At 47.7% G+C, this 22,540-nt stretch overlaps 1 protein-coding gene across 1 annotated transcript in view; it reads right to left on the bottom strand.

Moving 5' to 3' along the window:
- Positions 1 to 16,630, bottom strand: part of dock5 (dedicator of cytokinesis 5) — a 40,108-nt gene extending 23,478 nt beyond the window's left edge. Inside the window, exons 1-16 of the mRNA XM_079742469.1 lie at positions 16,482 to 16,630; positions 10,975 to 11,058; positions 10,683 to 10,723; positions 10,522 to 10,577; positions 10,118 to 10,214; positions 9,395 to 9,543; positions 9,094 to 9,229; positions 8,184 to 8,341; positions 7,659 to 7,740; positions 6,536 to 6,665; positions 5,281 to 5,353; positions 3,490 to 3,632; positions 3,030 to 3,155; positions 2,571 to 2,695; positions 594 to 692; positions 39 to 111 (exon numbers count right to left, since the gene is read on the bottom strand). Coding sequence (XP_079598595.1) covers positions 39 to 111; positions 594 to 692; positions 2,571 to 2,695; positions 3,030 to 3,155; positions 3,490 to 3,632; positions 5,281 to 5,353; positions 6,536 to 6,665; positions 7,659 to 7,740; positions 8,184 to 8,341; positions 9,094 to 9,229; positions 9,395 to 9,543; positions 10,118 to 10,214; positions 10,522 to 10,577; positions 10,683 to 10,723; positions 10,975 to 11,058; positions 16,482 to 16,524 — 1,615 coding nt within the window. The 5' untranslated portion in view covers positions 16,525 to 16,630. The remainder of the gene's footprint in view (positions 1 to 38; positions 112 to 593; positions 693 to 2,570; positions 2,696 to 3,029; positions 3,156 to 3,489; positions 3,633 to 5,280; positions 5,354 to 6,535; positions 6,666 to 7,658; positions 7,741 to 8,183; positions 8,342 to 9,093; positions 9,230 to 9,394; positions 9,544 to 10,117; positions 10,215 to 10,521; positions 10,578 to 10,682; positions 10,724 to 10,974; positions 11,059 to 16,481) is intronic.
- Positions 16,631 to 22,540: the final 5,910 nt, after the last annotated feature.

Raw genomic sequence — 22,540 nt, 5'->3', positions numbered from 1 at the left:
GCTCATTGAGATGCCACCGTGGATGATGAGATACTTACAGTCCTGGGACGAGCGGTGCCGGAACAACACCCTGAGGTGGGAGCGACACACGTCCTCGATGGGGATAGTCACCTTGCAGAAGGAAAGGGAGGAGGAGGCGAAATCATGGGCGGGGGGGGGGGGGCGAGAGAGAGAAGAGGATTAGAGACGAGGCAGTCTAGTCTGACATTGGTATGGGTGGCACGTACACGGCAGATGCTTTGCCGCTGGGAGGATTATTCCGTTATATGGAGCTGAAATCCATTGGAGGACGTAATTGGAGGGCTCAAGACATTGTGTCATATAAGTACAGTGGCACTTTTGTCGGGTCACAGCTCATGACTGTGTGTGTGTGTGAGTGTGTAAGAGAGCGAGAGAGAGCGAGAGAGCGAGAGCGAGAGCGAGAGCGAGAGAGAGAGAGAGAGAGAGCAAGGGAGAGCGACAGAGACAGCGAGACAGCAAGAGCAAGAGCGAAAGTCAGAAAGAGAAGTGTGGGCGTGGGTGGCCGGGTGTGTGCGTGCGTGCACTTTTGTGTGCGTGTGTGGTGTGTGGCTGTGGAGTGGACATAGCTGTACCTTGATAGTTTCGTTCCAGCATGGCTGCTTAACCTGGTAGTAAATGACAGACTTGTACTCTGTGATGCCTTCATAACCGGCCCCCGGGAATATGGCCTTCTGAAAGAGGGCCAGAGGACAGAGGAAAAATTCTTGGAATTCTTGGAACTGAAAACCATTTACAAAACTGTTCTTTACAAAAGCAACAATTGCACAGGCAGTGTTTGCTTTTGATCGATGAGGAAAACGCAAGGTAGTTTACATACTGCGCTCACATTAACGTATTGTTGTTGTTGCAGCTGAAATTGATTTATTTCTCTTATATTACGGTTATAAAACATATGCTGCCAGTTGCACGTGTTATTCTTAGGGGTGTCCTTGACCCACCGTCGACTCATTGCGGATCATAAATCCAAATATCTTTGTTAATATCTGCGGCTCGATGAAGCCACATTTTAGTTCCTTTTGCCTCTTTTTGACGCTTGAAAATAATCAATGGGCTAATAATGCTTGATAAGAATCAATTGGCTAATCAAGGTTTCCCACAGCTAAATGGGTGAAGTGAAGCACCTCCGCTAAATGACCGCCTCGATCAATTTGTTGCCAATTCGCCATCCATTCATGTCAACATCTGCATTCAATTCGACCGAAAATCTAGGCTGCCATCAGCCAAATATCCTATAATTATAGGCTGTAACAATGTACAAAAATTAATATAATCCATTCATGGAGTCAGTAGCCGGTTGCCTTAGAGATGGGGCACTGTGTTCGGTCTACACATCAAATTTATCCGATCACGACAAAAAAAAACAAAGTTGAAGACAATGTACGACAATTGACTAATAACAAGTTAAACATACATTTGTAGGATACGTTTCAGCTTATTGAAATGAATGAGGAACCGTTCAATTTAGCAAAGCAGGAATAATGCTTGACCGATTTCCGACGGAGAGAATCATTTTTACCAGAGTGGGTGGTATGATATGACAGCTGCTGTTACCAGTTTGCCTTTTATTATTTTTGGATCATCTTTTATGGTTTTAAAAAGCTGCCAAACTTTGGAAGTTGTTTTTTTTCTTGACATTGTCTAACCTACTACTGCTACTACTACTAAGTCGAAGAGAGAAAATCGTACCATTCCACAAATACATAACAAGTTTATTCAAAGCAAAACTTAACACCGCAAATTTCACACAGAAGAGTCAATCCTTCACCCCCACAACAAAAAACATAACTTAAAAGCTTTTCCTTCTGGAAAAGCATCATTTAGGCCCCGTCCTCCCAATGGAATGTCCCCAACAGTTTTACGGACATGTAGATTAAAAACAACGCAGACTGAAAGTCAATCCATCAAACATTCAAATTGTCAAAGATTCAAGGTTGCCCTTGGTTACGTTCTACTCAGCCCTGCATGTGCCCCATCACCCCTGACCCCTACCCCGCGACCCCTACACCCATGACCCCTGCCCCTATGACCCCATGACCCCTACCTCCATGGGGTTCCCATTGGTGACCCCTGACCCCTACCTCATGGGGTTCCCGTTGGTGACCCCTACCTCATGGGGTTCCAGTTGGTGACCCCTGACCCCTACCTTCATGGGGTTCCAGTTGGTGACCCCTGACCCCGACCTCATGGGGTTCCCTTCGCTGACCCCTGACCCCTACCTCCATGGGGTTCCCTTCGCTGACCCCTGACCCCTACCTCCATAGGGTTCCCTTCGCTGACCCCTGACCCCTACCTCCATGGGGTTCCCTTCGCTGACCCCTGACCTCTACCTCCATGGGGTTCCCTTCGCTGACCCCTGACCCCTACCTCCATGGGGTTCCCTTCGCTGACCCCTGACCCCTACCTCCATGGGGTTCCCTTCGCTGACCCCTGACCCCTACCTCCATGGGGTTCCCTTCGCTGACCCCTGACCCCTACCTCCATGGGGTTCCCTTCGCTGACCCCTGACCCCTACCTCCATGGGGTTCCCTTCGCTGACCCCTGACCCCTACCTCCATGGGGTTCCCGTCGTTGTCTTGCACGCTCACGATGACCTCCACGTTCTTTGGCGTCTTCTTCTTGCCGCGGTCGAACTCGCCGTGCAGCAGCGTGACGTAGATGTCGTTCCTCACGTTTCCTGGAGGACGGAGGGAGAGACGGTCAGGAGACGTGGCCTCAGGTGGCCCAGAACACCGGGCCCCCCCGAGTGCACGATGAACCGTCCTCTCCCTGGGGGGGGGCACGCTGTGTGTGTGTGTGTGTGCGTGTGTGTGTGTGTGTGTGTGTGCGTGTGTCTGTGTGTGTCAGTGTGTGTGTGTGTCAGTGTCTGTCTGTCTGTCTGCCAGTGTCTGTCTTTGTGCCAGTGTCTGTCTGTGTCTGTGTGCCATTGTCTGTCTGTCTGTCTGTGTGCCAGTGTCTGTCTGTCTGTCTGTCTGTCTGTCTGTCTGTCTGTCGCGATCGGGGGGTCGCACCTGGGAGGATGATCTCCGGGAAGCCCATCTTCCCCACGATGGCGGTGGCGCGGTCCACAAAGTGGGGGTAGTCTTTACGCACCTGGGCCAGGTCCCCCGGGAGCAGCTTCAGGGTCACAAACAGCCCTGGAGCACACACACACCCACACACACACACACGGGCGCACGCGCACACGCACACACACACACGTCAGATGTGCCGTGAATCACAACACACATGCCCCTCTCCGGAGCATGCTCAGTTTGTCCTTCTCCTTGAAAAGAGGAAGACAAGAAAAGGTTAGAGAACGCATTTGTACCCACCAGGGGGGAACACACCCTGGTGTGTGTGTGTGTGTGTGTGTGTGTGTGTGTGTGTGTGTGTGTGTGTGTGTGTGTGTGTGTGTGTGTGTGTGTGTGTGTGTGTGTGTGTGTGTGTGTGTGTGTGTGTGTGTGTGTGTGTGTGTGTGTGTGTGTGTACCCTGGCCCTTGTGGTTGACCTCCCGCGTGGCGATGACCTTGTTGAACACGGCGGTGAGGGGCTCGTTCTCCCCGCTGACCCGGGAAGCGCTGAGGGGAGACATGATGAGCTGGCGCTGGCGGATGTACGTTTCCATGGCGATCCTGGGAGTGGAGGCGGAGGCAAGGTTAAAGGACACGCACACACACACAGACACACGCACACACACGCACGCACGCACGCATGCACACGCACACACACAAAGTTGAAAACGATTTGTAAACATTGTTAGCTTTGTAAGAAGACAAAAATGGAGCTGTGATCTGCAGTCTGGGAGTGGAGGAATATCCAACTAGATGAAAGGTTCTGACTCTCATGGAGACTTCACAAAGAAGACACAGTGGGGAATAGAGCCCATCTGAGGCTATGAATAGTGGAGGACTGCTAAACACTCTCAAGTACAGCCCAGGCCTATTCAAAATCCTTGTGGTGGGCGATCCTAATTGCCTCCATCTTTGATGATACAATAGCGAGTACTGTTGCTTTGTCAATTCAATTAAAAAGATGATATATATACACAAATATATTTCTTGGAGAAGAAAAATAAGCTTTTGATAGAGCTCTCCTCCTCACTGCCTTTCTTTTATTGGTCCAAGGACGCAATGGTCTGCTTAGAATATCAAATATGTAAGCAGAAAAAAAGAAAATGAGCAATCAATATGCATACATTTACGAGCAGTAGATCTGTCAGTTTGATCTTTAATCAAAAGTAATGAGCGCTTTTATAGGGTAGGTAGGATACTTCTTACAACTTTATGCTCTCGAGAATCTTATGGCCTGGGGGGAATATCGCTCACACACACCTGCGACCCCCTGCTGAGGAACGCATGTTTTCTGTTGCAATGCAGAATATTTGGCCCCAACTCTAAGGATAAATAATGATCAAATATCACGGATCAGAGCAGTGACATAGTTACTGCGATTCACACAGCAGAATAGAACTTGGTTCCAGTCACGCAATCAAGATGATGGAAGGCATCTCTGCATGAGATATGTAATCAACCTCAGCTAAATGTCTCAATAGTTTACTAATAGATTTACTAAATAGTGCATAGCGACCAAAACCTTAAATGACAATTGCCAACCTGCGACTTGTTCCATGTGCTTCTTTAAAAACACAACCCTCTCGTTAAATGATCAAGGCTTGAACTTTAAGATGGGAGCCCGCTCAGTGTGAATAACACAGACGATGTCCTTTATCGCAGGTCACAGCCCACTTATTATCAGGACATCACACAGGTGAGGAGGAGAGGGCAGAAGCTAATTAACAGAACGCCACCGTGACCTTCCTGCTATGAAACAGCATGTAACCGCGAGGCACAACAGTTTGAATATTGTCTCAAAGGTGACCGCACGGAGAATGGATGGAGCCTGCTATTGTGACGGTGTTTGGATCAGGGCTTGTGAGGGTGGATCTTGATATTTTTTTGGGCTACTCTTCTTCCTCCAGAAACCCATACATATTCAACACCAACTGTGCAGTTGCGCATGTGTGTGTGTGCCTGTGCATGTGCATGTGCCTGTGTGTGTGTGTGCGTGCGTGTGTGTGTGTATGAATACATTAAGACATAAATACATACATCTTCATTGAGAGTGAGTGAGCGACAGAGAGAGAAAGCAACTGTTCTGTAAGTGTTCCTGGAACAGAAACACATGAAGCATAATAAAGGGCGATACGACTTCAGATAAGCACGAGTGGGTTCCCTGTGCGAGTGCCGCGTGTAGGGTAATACCAATGCACCAGAGACTCACGGCTGGAAGGGGATGAAGTGCTGCTTGTCCTCATCATCTGTTTTCCCGTGGGCCACATCTGTTATGTCCATCACTGCAATGACAAAAGACACAGAGGAGCACCGCAGTGAGCAGAAGGCCGTGGTGAAGGACGCGTTTGCCCCACACCTGGAATATGAATGGAACACAAAGTTACTCTCCAATGATTTTGCGGGGGTTTGGAGTATATTTTTCCCCCACTCTGTCTGAAGGGACTGCAACGACTGTTTGGGAATCACCAATCTCAAATCACACGTCATCTAGCACCAGAGCACCACGAGGTATCAACAGTTACCTAATATCTCAACAGTCACACATCATCACCTGTTACCTTGCGACAGAAGCCTGAGTTCCATCACCTGTTGTTACCTAGCGACAGACCAGTGAGATCTATCACCTGTTGTTACCTAGCAACAGAACATCCTCAAGTATCACTAGTTACATAGAAACAGAAGAGTGACAAATATCACCTGTTCCCTAGCACCAGAACATTGAAAAGTATCACCTGTTACCTAGCAACAGCATCAGCTATCACCAGTTACTTAGCAACAGAAGAGTGACACATATTACCTGTCCCCTAGCAACAGAACAGTGACACGTATCACCTGTTACCTAGCAACAGAACATCATCAAGTATCACCCGTTACTTAGCAACAGGAGAGTGACACGTATCGCCTGTTACCTAGCAACAGAAAAGTGTTGAGTATCACCTGTTCCCTAGCAACAGAATAGTGTCAAGGATCACCCGTACCCTAGCAACAGCACATTGAGATGTAACAGACTCCTTTGTGGGCCGCCTGCAGTGCAAGTACCCTCTGTTCTTTTGTGCGTTCCACCAGATCTATTTTCCAGGTTTTTCCCCCGGATTCCTGGCTGAAGACACCGGTACTCTCTGAATGGCTCGACTGCTGCTTACTTTGGTTCTACTCCATGTACCCCTGCATCCCAGGAAAAGGACTTGTCCTCCAACCCACTATTCATCTGGCCAAAAAGAAAAAAAAAAAGGAAATGGCTCGCTAAAGCGCTTTTCCACCATCTGTTCTGCCAATGCGGCGAAGAGCCGCTCAAAAAGGTGGAGGAACCGACCAGGTGTTCCGGGCGCCAACCGCCTCGCAGACCCACTCGCGTCTGAGCCGCACAACAAATCCAATCCCACACCCAACCGGTTTAGCTTCACACTGGCCTGTGGGCGCACAGACGTTAGGACACAGACAACAACAACATCGAAGCATCTTACCGGCCACCCCGAACGGCCGCCGCAGGCCTCCCGTGTGCTTCTTGCCCTCCTTCAGTTCCATGCTGCCCACTCGGATGATCTGACACACCAGGTACAGCCGCTGTCTGATGAGGTCGCTGCTGCTCAGATCCTGCACAACCCCAGACAACAGCAGTGATCAGGCCCCAGACAACATCAATTAGTCTGACGAATTGGTTCAAAACCCCCGCAGAAGGGCTGAGAAGGTATAGCGAGACTGCCGTCAGGTCCTAAGGTGAATATGAGATATGAATGTCCGAATGAAGCACAGCGACGCAGATGGGTTTGCAGTGTGCCTACAGGCCACGCGATAACGAATGTGGTCGAGAGAACACAGCCGTGTGTGTAACTGGTTTACCCTGGTCGTGACCTACAAACCCAATCTGGTTAGAACGTGTGTTTACCGAAGTGTAAGACTGAACCCCAAAAAGATTGTTGGATTTTTTTTATTTTATTTTACTCCCCATAAAATGTTTACTGTTGGAAAAACTGTTTGGAGTGTTGTTTTTTTTTCACTGGCGGGTGAACAAGCCAACTGTTGACTCAGGCATGCCATCTGTTGTGGTGTGCATTCCAGTCAAGTGTATATTAAAAATATATATAAGTGTGCAGTGCGGGGATGGCAAAGGAGTGTGGTTGTCTGTATGTGGTACCAGGCACTTTGTGTGTCTTTATTGGCTCCAGATTGAATCCCGCAAGAGGCCTCTCCCTAGAGCCTCTGTGTGTTTCTCTACTTACCCTACGCACTAAAAACATCCAAATTAAATACACATCATGTTGTTTATGAGGAGACGGAGCCTCAGAAAGGCGACAACACAGAAACAACCACACAAACGAAAACACACACGACAACACATGGGGTTTCCGGCAAATCGAATTTAAGGGAATCCAAGAATTACTATGTGAAATCTTTAGCTTTCCGCAAACAGGCGATTTTACGGTGAGATAATAAGTGTTGTCTGTTAAATCTTGCGAGATATGCTCATCGGCATTTCATGAACCCCAGTTATGCATGTCACTAGCTGTTGGCGCTCTCGTCGTCGTGTGTGTATTCAATGTAACGCGTGAAGGTGTTAAAGAATTTGCGGGGTCATGGTTTGTTTACCGTGAACAGCGCTGGAAGGTTGTTGAGTTTTTCGATTTCTTTGGGCATGCCCATACTGTCCCAGCGCACCAGGAAGTTCTCGCTGTGTGAATTAAAATCACAAATTACTGTGAGCAAATCCGCATTTCCACCTCATGCAACATATCAGGGGCATCCAGGAGAAAACAAAAACACATCATCATTTACATCCTCTGACTGAATGGAGTGTCCATGCCACGGTGTCTCTGGGGTGATAAATGCAATCTATCTAAAAAAGAGAACGTGTCTTTTCAATTAGCTAAATCAAACCTCACGAGCAGTATATTAAAATGTACATCAGGATTTACGAGTGAGGCTGCGGTCGATCAAAGCATACAATCAAGACTCCATAAAAAGATGAGTTACCGCCCGGTATTTCTATGTTTCTAAAGAAAGAAGCCAGGCACGGTTAAGAACAGCTACAGGAATCAGAAGGTGTGCCAGGTAGTGTAATTAGTCGAGCACATAACAGAAGTCAGTTGAGGAGAGGGGGCGCGGCATGCTCACCTGATGAACTCTGATTGGTCGGGGTCGTACAGGGACATCAGAAGCTCCGCCTCCTCGCCGATGTTGCAGACAAAGTTCTTGAGGTTCATGAGAAGGCTGTAGGTGTGCACCGTGCTGAACAGAGTCTGCCGCCGCATTTCCAGGTTCTGCTGCCGCGTCTGGAGACCGGTGGGGGGGGGGGCGGGGTTAATTGGTGTTAATTAGACTGTCGTGGATTAAAGGGGTGATATAATGCCACCAGGTGTGATCAGCCATTACAAGCCGTTCTCTGTGCCCTAGTTACATCACTAGGCGGCGTATCCACCTAGATGTATGCTGGATAGATAAGCAACCCGGATAGATAAGTATCGCACCCTGGGGGACAGAGCCTTCGACATCGCCGCCCCTACCCTCTGGAACTCCCTCCCTCTGGCCATCCCAAACTCTGACACACTCTGTTCATTCAAAAGTCAACTTAAAACCCATCTCTTCAGGACCACCTACAACATTCGACAAATCATCCTCCGCCATCTTCCACTCTCTCCCGCTCTCTTAATGTGTTGCCTATTGTTGTGGTGTTGTTTATTTTTTCCCTTTTGTTTGAGTGTCTGTACTGTCTGTATGTATTCCTTTCTTATTTGTAAAGCGTTTTTGAGTATTTAGAAAAGCGCTATAAAAAACTGATGAATTATTATTATTATTATTATTATTATTATTAACATTTGTTACAGTCCACTGGGTGGGCTGGTTGACTGATCCATCCAGCGTACATCTTGGTGTACAAGCCCACCTGTGATGTTACTAAAACACAGGGAAAGGCGGAATTTCAAAGGGCTCGTGAGGGCTAACCCCACTCCCACCCGGCGGCGTGATATCACCCCTTTAATAGGCCCGCTGGGCCGCCTAACGATGCCATCAAACCCGCGCATGCCTTCTCCTCCTGTATCCGGTCGTCGATGCTGCGGGACGCCACCTCGTGGGCGCGGAACAGGCTGACGGTGCTGGTGAAGTCGGGGTCCAGCGTGTTCCCCGCCTCGTCGCGCACCACCAGGTCCAGACCCAGGATCCTGGGGAAGACACACAGGCGGCAGCATGGGACCGTGGCCCGGCGAATGAGTTGTCCCCAGTAGCAGAACCGACCCCCGCGCCCATAAAGCAGGCGTGACAAGTGTTTATTTTTTAGCTTTGTTGGCGTGGACACCGGGGGAGATTCGAGGGGGGGGGGTTCATACCGGTTTCCATAGTCGACCTTGGCGGTGACTTTCTTCTTTAGCTCCACAAGGTCATCTTTGGGCAGCGTTCCTGACACTATCTGCGATCGATACTCGATGAGGCTGTAGGCCATCTGCTGCACGGCCTTGAACAGACTGACGTTGCCGTTCTGCCGGGAGATAAACAGGTGAGTTACCGACTGAACCAGGGTTTATTTTTTTTCCCGTACTGTTTGTGGTAAAAATCAACTCAAAGGTGAGTATTTCAAAATGAATGAAGACTGGGATGCTGTCTGGAATAAGAGTGGAGAAGACAAAGTGAGAAGACGTTTGTGTGTGTGTGTGTGTGTGTGTGTGTGTGTGTGTGTGTGTGTGTGTGTGTGTGTGTGTGTGTGTGTGTGTGTGTGTGTGTGTGTGTGTGTGTGTGTGTGTGTGTGTGTGTGTGTGTGTGTGTGTGTGTGTGTGTGTGCTGTGGCAACCCGTTTCCCCGATTGTCAGATACCCGGTACGAATTACCCAGAAAGCAGGGGTTAAAGCGGCAGCCGGCGTTTATTTCCGCAGCATAAATAGTCTGTATACTCGTGCTAGGGTCTCCGTGAGCCTCTCCAGGTCTACCGAGGTCTATCGCGTGTCCTCGGACCCGCCCGGTCCGAGGTCCGGCGGCGGGATGCCACAGTGCGTGTGTGTGTGTGTGTGTGTGTGTACATGTTTGTGTCTGTAAATTAGATATTCACACATACTTACCACATAGAGCTTGTGCCATATCTGTGCCCATTCTCTCAGGGTCGCCCCCAGCTCCAGCACCAGTGGTAAATCTGTTGGGATAATAATTTCCTGCTGGCTACGCGCCAGACGGGGAATAACGAGGGAGGAAAAAGTATTGCATTATTCACATTAGTCACACGGAACATATGTGAATAAAGACCACCTCTACTCATGATGAATCGACGAGCATTTCCATAAAACAGAAAGGGCGCGAATAACGCTTTAAATGATCTGCTGATTAATATCGTTACAGCAGCAGGCGGCGCTCGGAAGATGACAAGGGGTGGCGGCGATCCAAAATGAAGACGGATTATCACGTGCTATTATGATTATGATTATCATTGTTATTGTGCTGTGCTTCAACGCGGTGGATGGGTGCTCACTCGATCCCCTCAACTCGGGCCTCCTTCAGGTGGATGAAGGACGAGGGGAAGATGCCCTGGGGGGGAGGAGAAGCACAGGACGGAGTTAAAACCAGGGGAGACAGAACCACCCTCGAAAATACCCTTCTGCGGTAGGACGGCCGTGCCTGGTGGGAACCTACCCTCTGAGATTTGTTCCGCAGCGTGTAGCCTCGGTACCAGCCTGGGAGAGATTCAGATTCATTTTAGAGATTTAAAGAAATGAGACATCACAGAGAAGTACGAAGAGTTAGGGGGCAAGGGGGGCGGGGGACTGCAGCTGACTTTCACGAGGTGCAGTATATTGATCACAGCCCCGGTGCAGCTCTCAACATGTCACGGCATCGCCTGGGCAGGCTCGTAAAGGGGAAGGCAGTGGGAGGGGGGAGGGGAGAGGGGAGAGGTGTAAAGTGGGCCTTCGGTCGACTCACTCACCTTCAAACGTCTCAAGGATGTGCACTGTGTCGCCCACCTGCAGACACAGCTCTTGTTTACCTCGCCCATCGTAGTTGTAGATCGCTGAGAGGGAGAGAGAGAGAGAGAGAGAGAGAGAGAGAGAGAGAGAGAGAGAGAGAGAGAAAAAAATATGGAGAGAGAAGGAGGGAGAGAGAGGGAAAGAGTAAGAGAGAGAGAGAGAGAGAGAGAGAGAGAGAGAGAGAGAGAGAGAGAGAGAGAGAGAGAGAGAGAGAGAGAGAGAGAGAAAGAGAGGGAGAGGGAGAAATATGGAGGGAGAAAGAGGGAGAGAGAGAGAGTAAAAGAGTAAGCGAGAGAGAGTGCGAGAGAGAGAGAGAAACAGACAGACAGACAGAGAGGGGGAGAGAGCATAAGTTAGTGGAATACTTCACAGAAAATAAACTATTAAATAAAGGGTTGTTTTTATTCCCCATGCAAAAACTTTTAATTCCCCTCAGTGGGGTCAAACACAACCATGACCCCAAAAAACAAGCCAACACCATTTGCATAACTGCAGCGCACAGATAAGAAGACCACATGCTGACCTGTCACTCACTTGGAAGGGCAAAATAAAAACAATCCTTCATTTTTTCTCCCTTTTCAAAACAGGAACCAGAAATCTGATTCTTATCCAGCAACATTCAAACGGCTTTCTGCACACTAGGCCAATGTGACTCAAACAAATGGATGTTAATGATGGTGGGTTGAAAGGCTCTCGCAGGCCGCCCTCTTCAGCATTGTGTGAGTGGAGGGGTGGCTTGGCGACAACTCATATCCCATTGGCGTGTGTTGCAACATCCACACAGCCATCAAGGATGCCATTTTGCTTTGATTACAGCGGCCCTTGAAGCCTCTGATTACCAGGGGGACACTGTGGTCCGCCCGCTCGCTCAGAAACTCGGCCCGGGTCAACGCTGGCCCCAGACCCAAACCCCTCCCCTTCCCCCCCCCCCCCCGGTTAGTACGGCTCAGAGTGTTCCCGCCGGCAGCTGGCAGGGCTCCGTGGGGACCGCACGGCGAGACAGACAGACACACCGTCAGACAAACCACACCGTCATGAGGCCTCGCACACAGCGGCGCAGCGAGCAGCTTCCCCCTCCTCGACCGCACGTTACCCGAGGTGTTTGTTCTGACTTGAGTGCGTGACAACACGGCACCGGGGGGGAAGAAATTGCAGTGTTTGCAGCCCAGTGCAAAACCTGCGAGAGCAGCCCTGCCCCAACACGCGCGGCGCTGGCTGCTGGCTGCCAGAGGCTAGCTTCCACGGCACGCTCCAACTGGTTCAGCTTATCGCACCTCCAGTCTGAATAGCAAAATATGCACAGGAAAGATTGCGGGCTCTCTCTCTCTCTCTCTCTCTCTCTCTCTCTCGTTCTTCTGACAACGGTTCCACCCCCCTGGTTGCCTCTCTGAGGCTTCCTCGATAAATGCAGTTGGGAGCGAATACCATTTGAAGTCTAATGCCAGGCTTGCGCCGTCTTTCGACTAACAAGCTCTTGGCTCTTTAAATATTAACGTATGGTCCTCGTAGCCCAGAGCGCTGGGTGGAATATCCTCAGTGGAGATCCATCTGATGGACAACTACCTGCCAAAATCCCTCACTACTACCCTGCACATAAGGGTGAATTAATCCAACAGCACTGAGCGCTACTTCATCAGACATAAAGAATCAAATGACTATCAAACATGAATAGACAAAGCACTGCGGAATGAAATGTCAGTTCCCTGTATGACAACTCTTGAGACCCTTTTCAAACGGTCTCCATGGTGTTTCAGCTCCCGAGCTCTGACACATGAAACCAACTTCACACGCGCAGAATCATTGCCGCAGCATGGGGGTTTTCTTCTTCTATCTCCCGCTCATATATTTTCCACTATTGACACAAGCGAAGGAACCCTCAGGGGCACAGAATCCCTCCACACCCGTCGTGCCGCCAAAAGAAACAATGGCACCCCAAAACCATCGCTGGAGCGATGACATCTGCCCCTGGTGGGGGGCCAAGGGGGTACGGGACAATGGCCCATTCAGGGTTAGGGGGAGGGGCAGGGCGCCCGTGGGTGTCATTTGCCGGAGCGTGCGACGATGACACTCTGTCACCACCGGAGAGTAACGGCCCAGTCGGGTAAACCTCAGGTCCCGGTGTGGGGCCCTAGGGCCTGGCGTTGGTGGCGCTGCGACGGGTGATTTACCAGAGCGACGCGGAAACATCCGGAGATATGGGCAGGCTTCAGCGGCCGAGTGAGATTGCGGCAAGGCTGGGAGCGAGAAACGTGTTTGTGTGTTTGTGTGGGAGGATGATGTTGTTGTTGTTGATGTGGCTGTTGTTAAACAGAGAAACCTACTTAATGAATTTTAACATTATTTTTATTGAGTTAACTAAGAGGGGAATTAACCCTGACATTATGGTTTGACGAGGTATTTGGGTGCTGTGTGAACGCATACAAGTCATGCACAAGAATGTGTGTATAGACATAAATACATACATACTGCACACACACACACACTTTGGATTTCCTTTGTAGTCTTTTAAAAGACAAATTGATCCAAAGGGACACTAAATGTTTTATACACGTCAATAGCGCTTGGTCGTGGTTGGGCATCTGGCTGAGAGACAATCCTGGCTATTTACGAAAACTTGTTAAAGACTAAAGACAATCAAAGGTAAGCTTTTTTGGCGGCTGCTCTGTAACAACCAGAGCATGAACCAAAATGATGGTACAGCCTACCATCTCTGGAATTGTTTTAAAGAAATCCATAAAGAAATTGACAACCCTTGAACATAAATTGTGCCGAATCAGAACAAAAGGGCGATATGTCTGCCATCGGGGCTGGCTGGGCACTTTATCATAGCCGTTAGAAAAGCAGCAACAACAGACATCAATCTCAACTATTCAAAAATCCCTATTTTTGCCAACAGAAACGTGTCACTTGCTTTTTATGCGGTCATCAAAGGTTATCAAGGTTTGCTTTTAGCATCGGACAATTCTATGAAAAAGAAAAGCACAAGATTTCCTTCGAGGCCTGCAATCCGATTTAATGGGTGGGGTCTATTTACCCTCCTAGCTACAGGTCCAAGGCAGTGACCAATTACCATCAACTCACATTACGGTGACGCTGTAGCCAAAGGAAGCTATGCTGTGTCAGACTTTGAGGAAGTTCAAACTACAAGTCTTTCCCAGATTGAGTTTATGAGCTGACTTCCACTATATTAATATACTTTTTGACAGGTTCATGAGAATATATTTGGTTGGTGTGTGCTGGATACATTCCTCTGTGCTATTTTATGGGGTGTTTTACGTTTGAAGTTCCGGTTGTGATTCACTTAAAAAGATGTATGCGTGGATTTAAATGGGAAGCGGCGTGAAAATCATTAGGTACATTCAAGTGTATAAAGGTTGGTTTTTGATCCTAATCTCCTCCGGCAGGTTGTTTCAAATCATTAGGCATATATCCAGGAAAAGCCTTTCTTTTTAAATCTGAGCTCTAGACAAACGAATGGGATCAGTGCAGATATCTTAAAACTGGTTCAGATCACAAGCCCAAAGTTATCAATGTATCCTCCAGGGACATCTTTTAACTTTAGCGTTTGTAGAAGAAAGCTCAATTAGGATGTCTACTACTCTTTCTAGTAAATAGATAGAAACACACATAGAGAGAGAGAGAGAGAGAGAGAGAGAGAGAGAGAGAGAGAGAGAGAGAGAGAGAGAGAGAGAGAGAGAGAGAGAGAGAGAGAGAGAGAGAGAGGAGGATCAAGTTCAAAAAGACGTGCAATAGATTTACCCTCAAAATAATGGCTAGATAGATCAAGGTCAACACACCGCTTAGATAGAAAACTTAAGATATGACATGGAATTTGGAACTTTCGAATTCAATTTCACAGATTATATTGCCAGGGAGGGAGCTGGGACTGCTTAACTTTAGATTCAATTTCATTAAGTACGATACACCAGAGAGCCACTTGGCCTGTAGGAATACCTCTCTGACGGAAACCCCTTTCACACAGAGTTCCAGGTAAACGACTGGGCTAACATAGCAGGCCGTGTTGCTGTTCATGAGGAATAGCAATGTATCGCACTCTTTAGAGTCTACGAGACGACTCACATGTGATTCATAACACTCAATATAGCCTGTGGGGGTTAAACACATGGAAACAACTTCACGAGAGGAATGACAATGCCACAATTGTGACAGGCAATGTGTCCAAAGACAACACAGAATGATTCTTCTTCCTCTGCACATTTGCCACTCTGTTTCAACCCGTACCCATTGGGGCCAACTGGGATTTTGGAAAGTCTTCAGTGAGAGCAGTTAATAAGGACGAAGAAACGGACAATGGCCTTTAGAGGAGATATGAATCATCTGTTAATGGAGGTGCACCTGAAACACAGGGAGTGTCTTGGCTTCCTAGTTTAAACCAGGTCAATCTAGTACTGCTACTTTTCAAAAGGGGGCTGTTCTTGCTTTGAGTAGTGGCATGCACATTTATGAATTACGTGCATCATGTCTCCAAGTAAAGATAACATTCCCAGAATCTTAAAATTGTCATTTTCAAATAAAACGTGTGCGCTACCGCTACGTGCACCACTACTGTAATCGTATTAAAACTGTAGTCACTACTGTAGACCTATTACGTTGAGTTTGAGGGATTAAAGCGAATTATTGACAAACAAACCATATTTCACAAATGAATAACGAGCTGCATAGTGAATGGGATTAAGAGAGAGAGAGAGAGACTTCTCCATGATCAGCAGCGAGCTGATTCCCCAGCAGACGGGGGAGGCTCCACTCTCAGCCTCCACAGTCATGGGGAATTTCAGCAGGGAAAAAATAAGTTTGGTCCAAACAAAATCCTAAAGCTGCACTGCTACTGGTATTGAATAAGATAGAGCTGCTGTTTCAAAGGCTGGTGCTCTGTTCTAGACAGATCCCACTTGGCCTGGGGGGGATCACGTCCAAATGCATCGCCTGTTGCTTTACCGACAGGTTAACGACAGCAATGTGTCCGTGCGTTGTCTGATTCGGTGTTATGTTTGCGCAATGACAGCATTATCTGAGGTTTGGTCTGTCTGACCACGACCGGTTTATTTGCAATAACTGATTTACTTTGAGGGCGTGGGTGTCTACCTGAGAATGCGTATGCGTGTGAGTGCGCGCGCGCGCACACACACTCACACTCATACCACACACACACACACACACACACACACACACACACACACACACACACACAGATCAAATGAGTTTAGAGAAACTTCATTTTCAGTGAAGTGGCATGAAAACAAAGCTCTCCATTCTCCAACGCGTTGTTTGTACGGGTATGCTACAGCAACATTACAGCAACACACCGTTGTGTTTGTCATTCCTGTCTTTAGTTGTCTTTGAAAACAAAGTGGCACATAGTATCCCCTACGTTCCCAGGATTCCCTTTCAAGTTGTAGCGCACAAAGTTGACACACTCTGGTAAAGCGAAGCGTTCAGAGGGACTCACCGACACCATACTTCTCTTTTTTCGTTGGTATCCAACGGGTCATGGCGTGTGAATACGGGGGAACCCAATAAATAAATAAATAAATAGGATTCCTCAGCTGGACGGGTGGGTCCACTTTTCTCTCCCCGGATTCTACAGTTCCGCCATCATGCAGCCTGGCGCAGGGGGAGGGGTGTGTGAGGGCAGGCCAAGCTCCCAGCCTCGGCCTGGGATTGGTCTAGAGACATCGTGGGGCAGGGATCTCCCATCGAGTACAGCACACCTCAATGTGATCCATGTGGGTTTATTCTGAGGAAATGTACCATGAGAAGATAACACGAGGACCGTGCGTAATGTAATGAAGACGCACAGATTGTTGGGTAGTTATTTAGACAACTGTCAAAACAAAGTTTAACTTTTCAATCTTCTGATTCGATGGTAGTTTTCCTAGGAAGGTGTGTTTAAAATCAATTCAATACAGTATTTGGTTTAAACAGAACTGCTGGGGGGTTGGTGTTCATTCCACTGGGGGTTTAGTTGTTCAGGGTTGTGATTAACTTTTTGTGGATTTCTGCTCTGAATGGATATGCCCCAAGGCCGTGTCGCCTGCTAATGTAACGTCAGAGAAAGGTTCCGTGCATCTGCATGAAGTGTGGATCCTTCTGATGGTCTTGTTATCTCTAACCTTATGTCCCCGTAGGGGGCCCATCATCTGTTATTCTCTCGTTTGGCTCCACTGCTCAGCCAAATGGCCCTGTCAATATCGTTCAGCTGTCAGTTGCGTTCAACAAAGCCGGGTCTTCTCTTGCCGTTTTCGTGCAGGTTTTATCTAATTGGGGTCATTTGGCGTCAATTATTTTGGTAAATAAATGTCGTTCTTAAATACATCCGTGGTAAATATAGGTCCTGCAAGCAGTTGCCTACATTCGTGTGTGTGTGTGTGTGTGTGTGTGTGTGTGTGCGCGTGTGTGCGCGCGCGCGTGCGTGTGTTTGCCTTCGCGTGTGTGTGCGTGTGATCAATTACAGATCGATTATCAATTATTTTTCGTTCATCAATATCTTGTTTATTTCATGTGGGATAATATAAATAAGTAGTTTGATTACCTAAACGCAAAAACAATAAATTATGAACATTGTAAAAAGGAATGCTATACTGCCACCCCCTGATTGGATTATGCAATGAACGACATTGCTCTTCGTTGGAGGAACGTGACATGTCACTACCGTTGTTGTGTTGGATCAACGAGGTGCACGGTGCAGCCCCCATGCGTGTGATCGATGATGTATGAGGCCTATGCATGATGACGGCCTACTCGTATTTTCAGTGAACTCTCAGTAGGAACCCTCCGTTCCACTTCCTACTGCATATTCTAGACTCTCACGTCGTTCTAAAAGAGAAGTTTGATGGATCGTTCAATGGAAAAGGGAAGTGTCAGTTGTCCTTACGAGTTCACCCAGTGGTTATGGATGATCTAATGCCATATGCTTTTTGACATGCAGAGAGGAAGGCCATTTTGCCCAAGCAGGACACCCATGTCGAATTCCTAATATACTTAAAACAATATGAAATATGATGCACTATTTTGAAAAATCACCTCTAAAACTCAACTAGGTTCCATATGGCCCTTCAACGGTACATTACATTTCAGCATTGCAGGAAATAAACGAATGTCCAACAAAACTAAAACGATGGCTGAATATTTTTGAAAGCAACAATATCCACTTCAAAACGGGTCAGAGGAGAAGTGTGTGAATGCTCGCTGTTTAACAGCTGTTCATAAGTTTATTATGAAATGGTTCAGAACTTCCCTTCGTATTTAAATGATAACTGGTAATTTACCCGTTGACAAGGCAGACAAGCTGTAAATAATTTTTGGTGTGTTAAATTAATCGGGGGTTTAGCTGGTGCATTTCAAACGATCGCCGTCAGCACCCATTGTATATTCAGCAGCAGTGACACAAACACACACACGCACGCACACACACAGACACAATTACAAACACACACTATGGTATGATTATTGTAGCAGTCTTCCGCAAAGTGACTGCATAGACAACTCCAGGGCAAAGTCCTGTAGGCCTACTTTTAAAGTGTTCAATAAAATGTGTCTTTAAAGAGAAGGAGGGAGAGAGAGAGAGAGAGAGAGAGAGAGAGAGAGAGAGAGAGAGAGAGAGAGAGAGAGAGAGAGATACAGAGAGAGAGAGATACGGAGTGATACAGATTAATAGCTAGCTACTTTACAGCGATGGTGTCTTGGTGTCTCGGTTTTGCTTTTGCCACTTAATGACGGCTGAGCGTTGCTCCGTGGCCTTGGAGAACGAGCTGTTCATCAAAATGAAACGATCCCTTGACGGAAATAAAATACATTGTTTGCTTTATTCTGGTCGTGGACTTTCACATGCACTCACTGACTCACACCATTACACACACGCACGCATCTTCATACACACACACACACACACACACACACACCCATGCATCCATATACACACACCCATAAACACACACGCTTCCATACACACAAACACACCCATACACACGCATCCATTCACACACACACACACACACACACACAAACACACACACACACACCCATACACACACACACACACACACACTCACACACACACACAGACACACACATTTGATTCATTTATTTGGAATGACCGATACCACAACACCATAGCATCGAAACACACAAACACTGTGCAAGTATTTACAACCAAGTGAATCAGTAGATTGATATATAGTAATATTCAGGGGTAGAGATGACAGCGCCTTCTCCATATATGCAGAGTGATGATTGCTGACACAGAGCAGTATTTGGATATTTGCTTAGAGATTTTATTAAGTCCAGCAATTTGCAATCCTCTAACAGAGTCTGAACATGTCCAAGGCTACCACACACACACACACACACACACACACACACACACACACACACAGAAACAGACGCACACACATACACAAACACACGCACACACACACACACACAAACACACGCACACACACACAAACACACGCACACACACACACACACACAAACACACACACACACATACACACACACACACAAACACACATATACACACAAACACACACATACGCGTATGAAAGCTGGTCATATGTCATTTGGGTTAACTGTCGACCATTCTCACTGACAAGGATTATAGTGTGATCCATTATGTGTACATGAACTTTTGTAAAATATACACACACACACACACACACACACACACACACACACACACACACACACACACACAAACAAACACACATACAGGTTAAGTTAAGAGTAAAGGCTAAAACTCCACAATATATGTGGTTTAGATCTCATTACAAGAAAGGCCATTTGTCTGGAATACAAAACGCTGGCATAACTGTAAATGAACAACACCATCAGGAGGTCTCCGACACCATTCTGTACAGACAGCAGAGGGAGCTGTAGCTCTCTCTGCTGAACTGCGCTCAACTCAATGACTTGCTATGCAACAGCCGCAGAGGCAGCAGAAAGAGCCATGGCAACGCTGCCTTCCCTGAACAGGGAGGTACCTCCTTACTGCAGGAGTCAACGTTCAGATCATCACATTATGAGCCATCTCTCCTTATTTCTATGTGCTTGTCCTCTGCCTATTTACCCTGCACTGGTGGGCTTACATCGTCGTGCTACTCTTACAGTCAGACAGTTTTTACCTGACAGAAAATCCATGCATTTGTACAGATATCGACTCAACCCCCTTAACTCAGCAACTTGCTCCAACTTGATTATCTCATTAGAATAGGATCAGGGGGACCAAAATGCATAATATCTGCCGTGCATGCTTGTGTTGGACACCCCAGGCTCAAAGGCTCTTCGTCTGACACCAGGTTCTACTCTGCACTTCTTCAAAACCAGATGTTAGACTGAACTACAACTAGGCCTACAACAAAGAAACAGGGCTCCCCGAAACGTTCTTGTTCCAGAGGATAACGAAACAAAAGTCTGGATGTCCTAACATGAAAGACACAGGCTGCCGCTGACATTCCCATTTGTTTGTTTTGAGTGACTGCTGTTTTATGAAAGAGCTGCTCTGCCTACTTTGTCTTATGTTGTCAGATTGAATCGTGTGGGGGGGGGCTCTACTTAGCGGTCTCCCCGAGGACACAGAGACCTCTTCAGGCCAACGGCCCCCTTCTGCTCTACTGGAGGGGCGGTGGCTGCGTCGCTCATCTTATGTAACTCGTATAAAACATGACAGACCGAGACGACCCCACGGTAAGCACGCCACACAGCATTACAGTGGCTCTGTAACGCCCCTATAAGGCACTACCGCTGTCACTACCCTACAACACCCCATTGTTAAAAATGCAACAATACAAGCCACAACAGAGGGAAGCCAAGGGGACTGGACTGGAACTTTCTTTGGGATTCTACACGCTTTACGGACTCTGTTGCATCCACCTTCGGCCGGTTGGCGTCTGGCTGAGTCAGCTTTCCTCCTGTCAAGGATATCAGCAATGCTTTAGTGTCAAAGACAGAACCCTGCTTTATCACGCCGTCCCCATAAAGTGACACTGTATCCTGGATGTAATGGTCCATTCAGGGGTAGTTTGGTGTTTCAAATTAAAAAAGAAACTCTTTAAAGATTATACTGGGTGTGCCTTTGGGTTGGCAATGCCTTCATTAATTCAAGCAAGAGGAGAGAGAGAGAGAGAGAGAGAGAGAGAGAGAGAGAGAGAGAGAGAGAGAGAGAGAGAGAGAGAAAGAGGGAGAGAGAGGGAGAGAGAGAGAGTGAGAGAGAGAGAGAGAGAGAGAGAGAGGGAGTGAGAGAGGAGAAATATGGGGAGAGAAAGAGGGGGAGAGAGGGAGAGAGAGAGAGAGTGAGAGAGAGAGAGCGAGAGAGACAGAGGGGGAATGAGGGAGGAGACCAGTCTGCCTCAGGAAGAGGTCAACCGAGGACAGGATGAATGATAAAGTTGGCAGGGAGCAGCGTTGCATACATTTTGTATTTATATTCTTCCAGCAGTTCAGTTCTAGACGCAGGTCTCCTACGAATAAATATCCTTAACACATATGGGCATACATTAGCATCACAACAAATGCACAATGAAATTTCGAAAGTGAACCTTGGCAGGTGTTTTGTGTCTGAGAGACTTTTTGTGGAGGGGGGGGGGGGGGGGCATTCATTTTCATATGCAAGCTATAGGGACCAACAGGGACTTTGTCTCTGCAGCTGCCTTGAGCCACCCCCCACCCTATCTTTTTATCTACTTAGTGGATAAAAGCTGTCTGTCCTCAGTGATGGTTTATTACAGAGATATCATCCAGTGTCTTCCCCTTGTCTCCTTCTCTCTGTGCTGTTACTCTCTTTACCTTTTGTTTCTTCTTCATCTCTCTCCCTTCTCGTTTTTTGCCCTGCACATCCACCCCCCCACACACACATGCACACACCCACATGCAAGCACACACGCACACACACACACACACACGCACACACACACACACACACACACAAACACACTCACCTCTTGTCTCTGTCTCTCTCCCTCACTCTCTCTCTCCACCCTTTCTTTCTCATCTCTCTCCCTTCTCGTTTTCACCCTGAACACCCCCCTTACACACACACACACACACGCGCACACACACGCACACACACACACGCACACACACACACACACGCACACGCACGCACACACACACGCACACACACACACACACACACACACACACACACACTCCCTGTCTCTTTCTCGTTCTCTCTCTCTCTCCTCCCTCTTTTCCTCGTCTTCCTTGCTCTAATGGAATTGCTCTCCCCTTCTGTCCTCAGTCAATTGACAACGGGCCAGTTGCTGCTCACTGCACCAGTTTAGCTGAGTCATACTGGGCTCAGGCGGCCTCTGATTCATGAGTCGGGATGTGATAGGGCTGAAGAGGCAGGCAAAGAGCCGGTGTCAGCCCCCCCTCCCCCCCCCCCCCCCCCACACACCGATCATACAGTGACTGCGAACAAAATGGGGGAGCAAAACCTTCTGACTTATGGGAGAAAGACACCACCATAGGCATTGTTCGGTCTGTAATTGTACGTGATGTATCTAATAA

Source organism: Pollachius pollachius, assembly GCF_949987615.1.
Source record: "Pollachius pollachius genome assembly, chromosome: 1".
NCBI classification, from domain to species: Eukaryota; Metazoa; Chordata; class Actinopteri; order Gadiformes; family Gadidae; genus Pollachius; species Pollachius pollachius.
The sequence above is the reverse complement of the archived record's forward strand: the minus strand, read 5'-3'. Positions and strand labels throughout refer to the sequence as shown.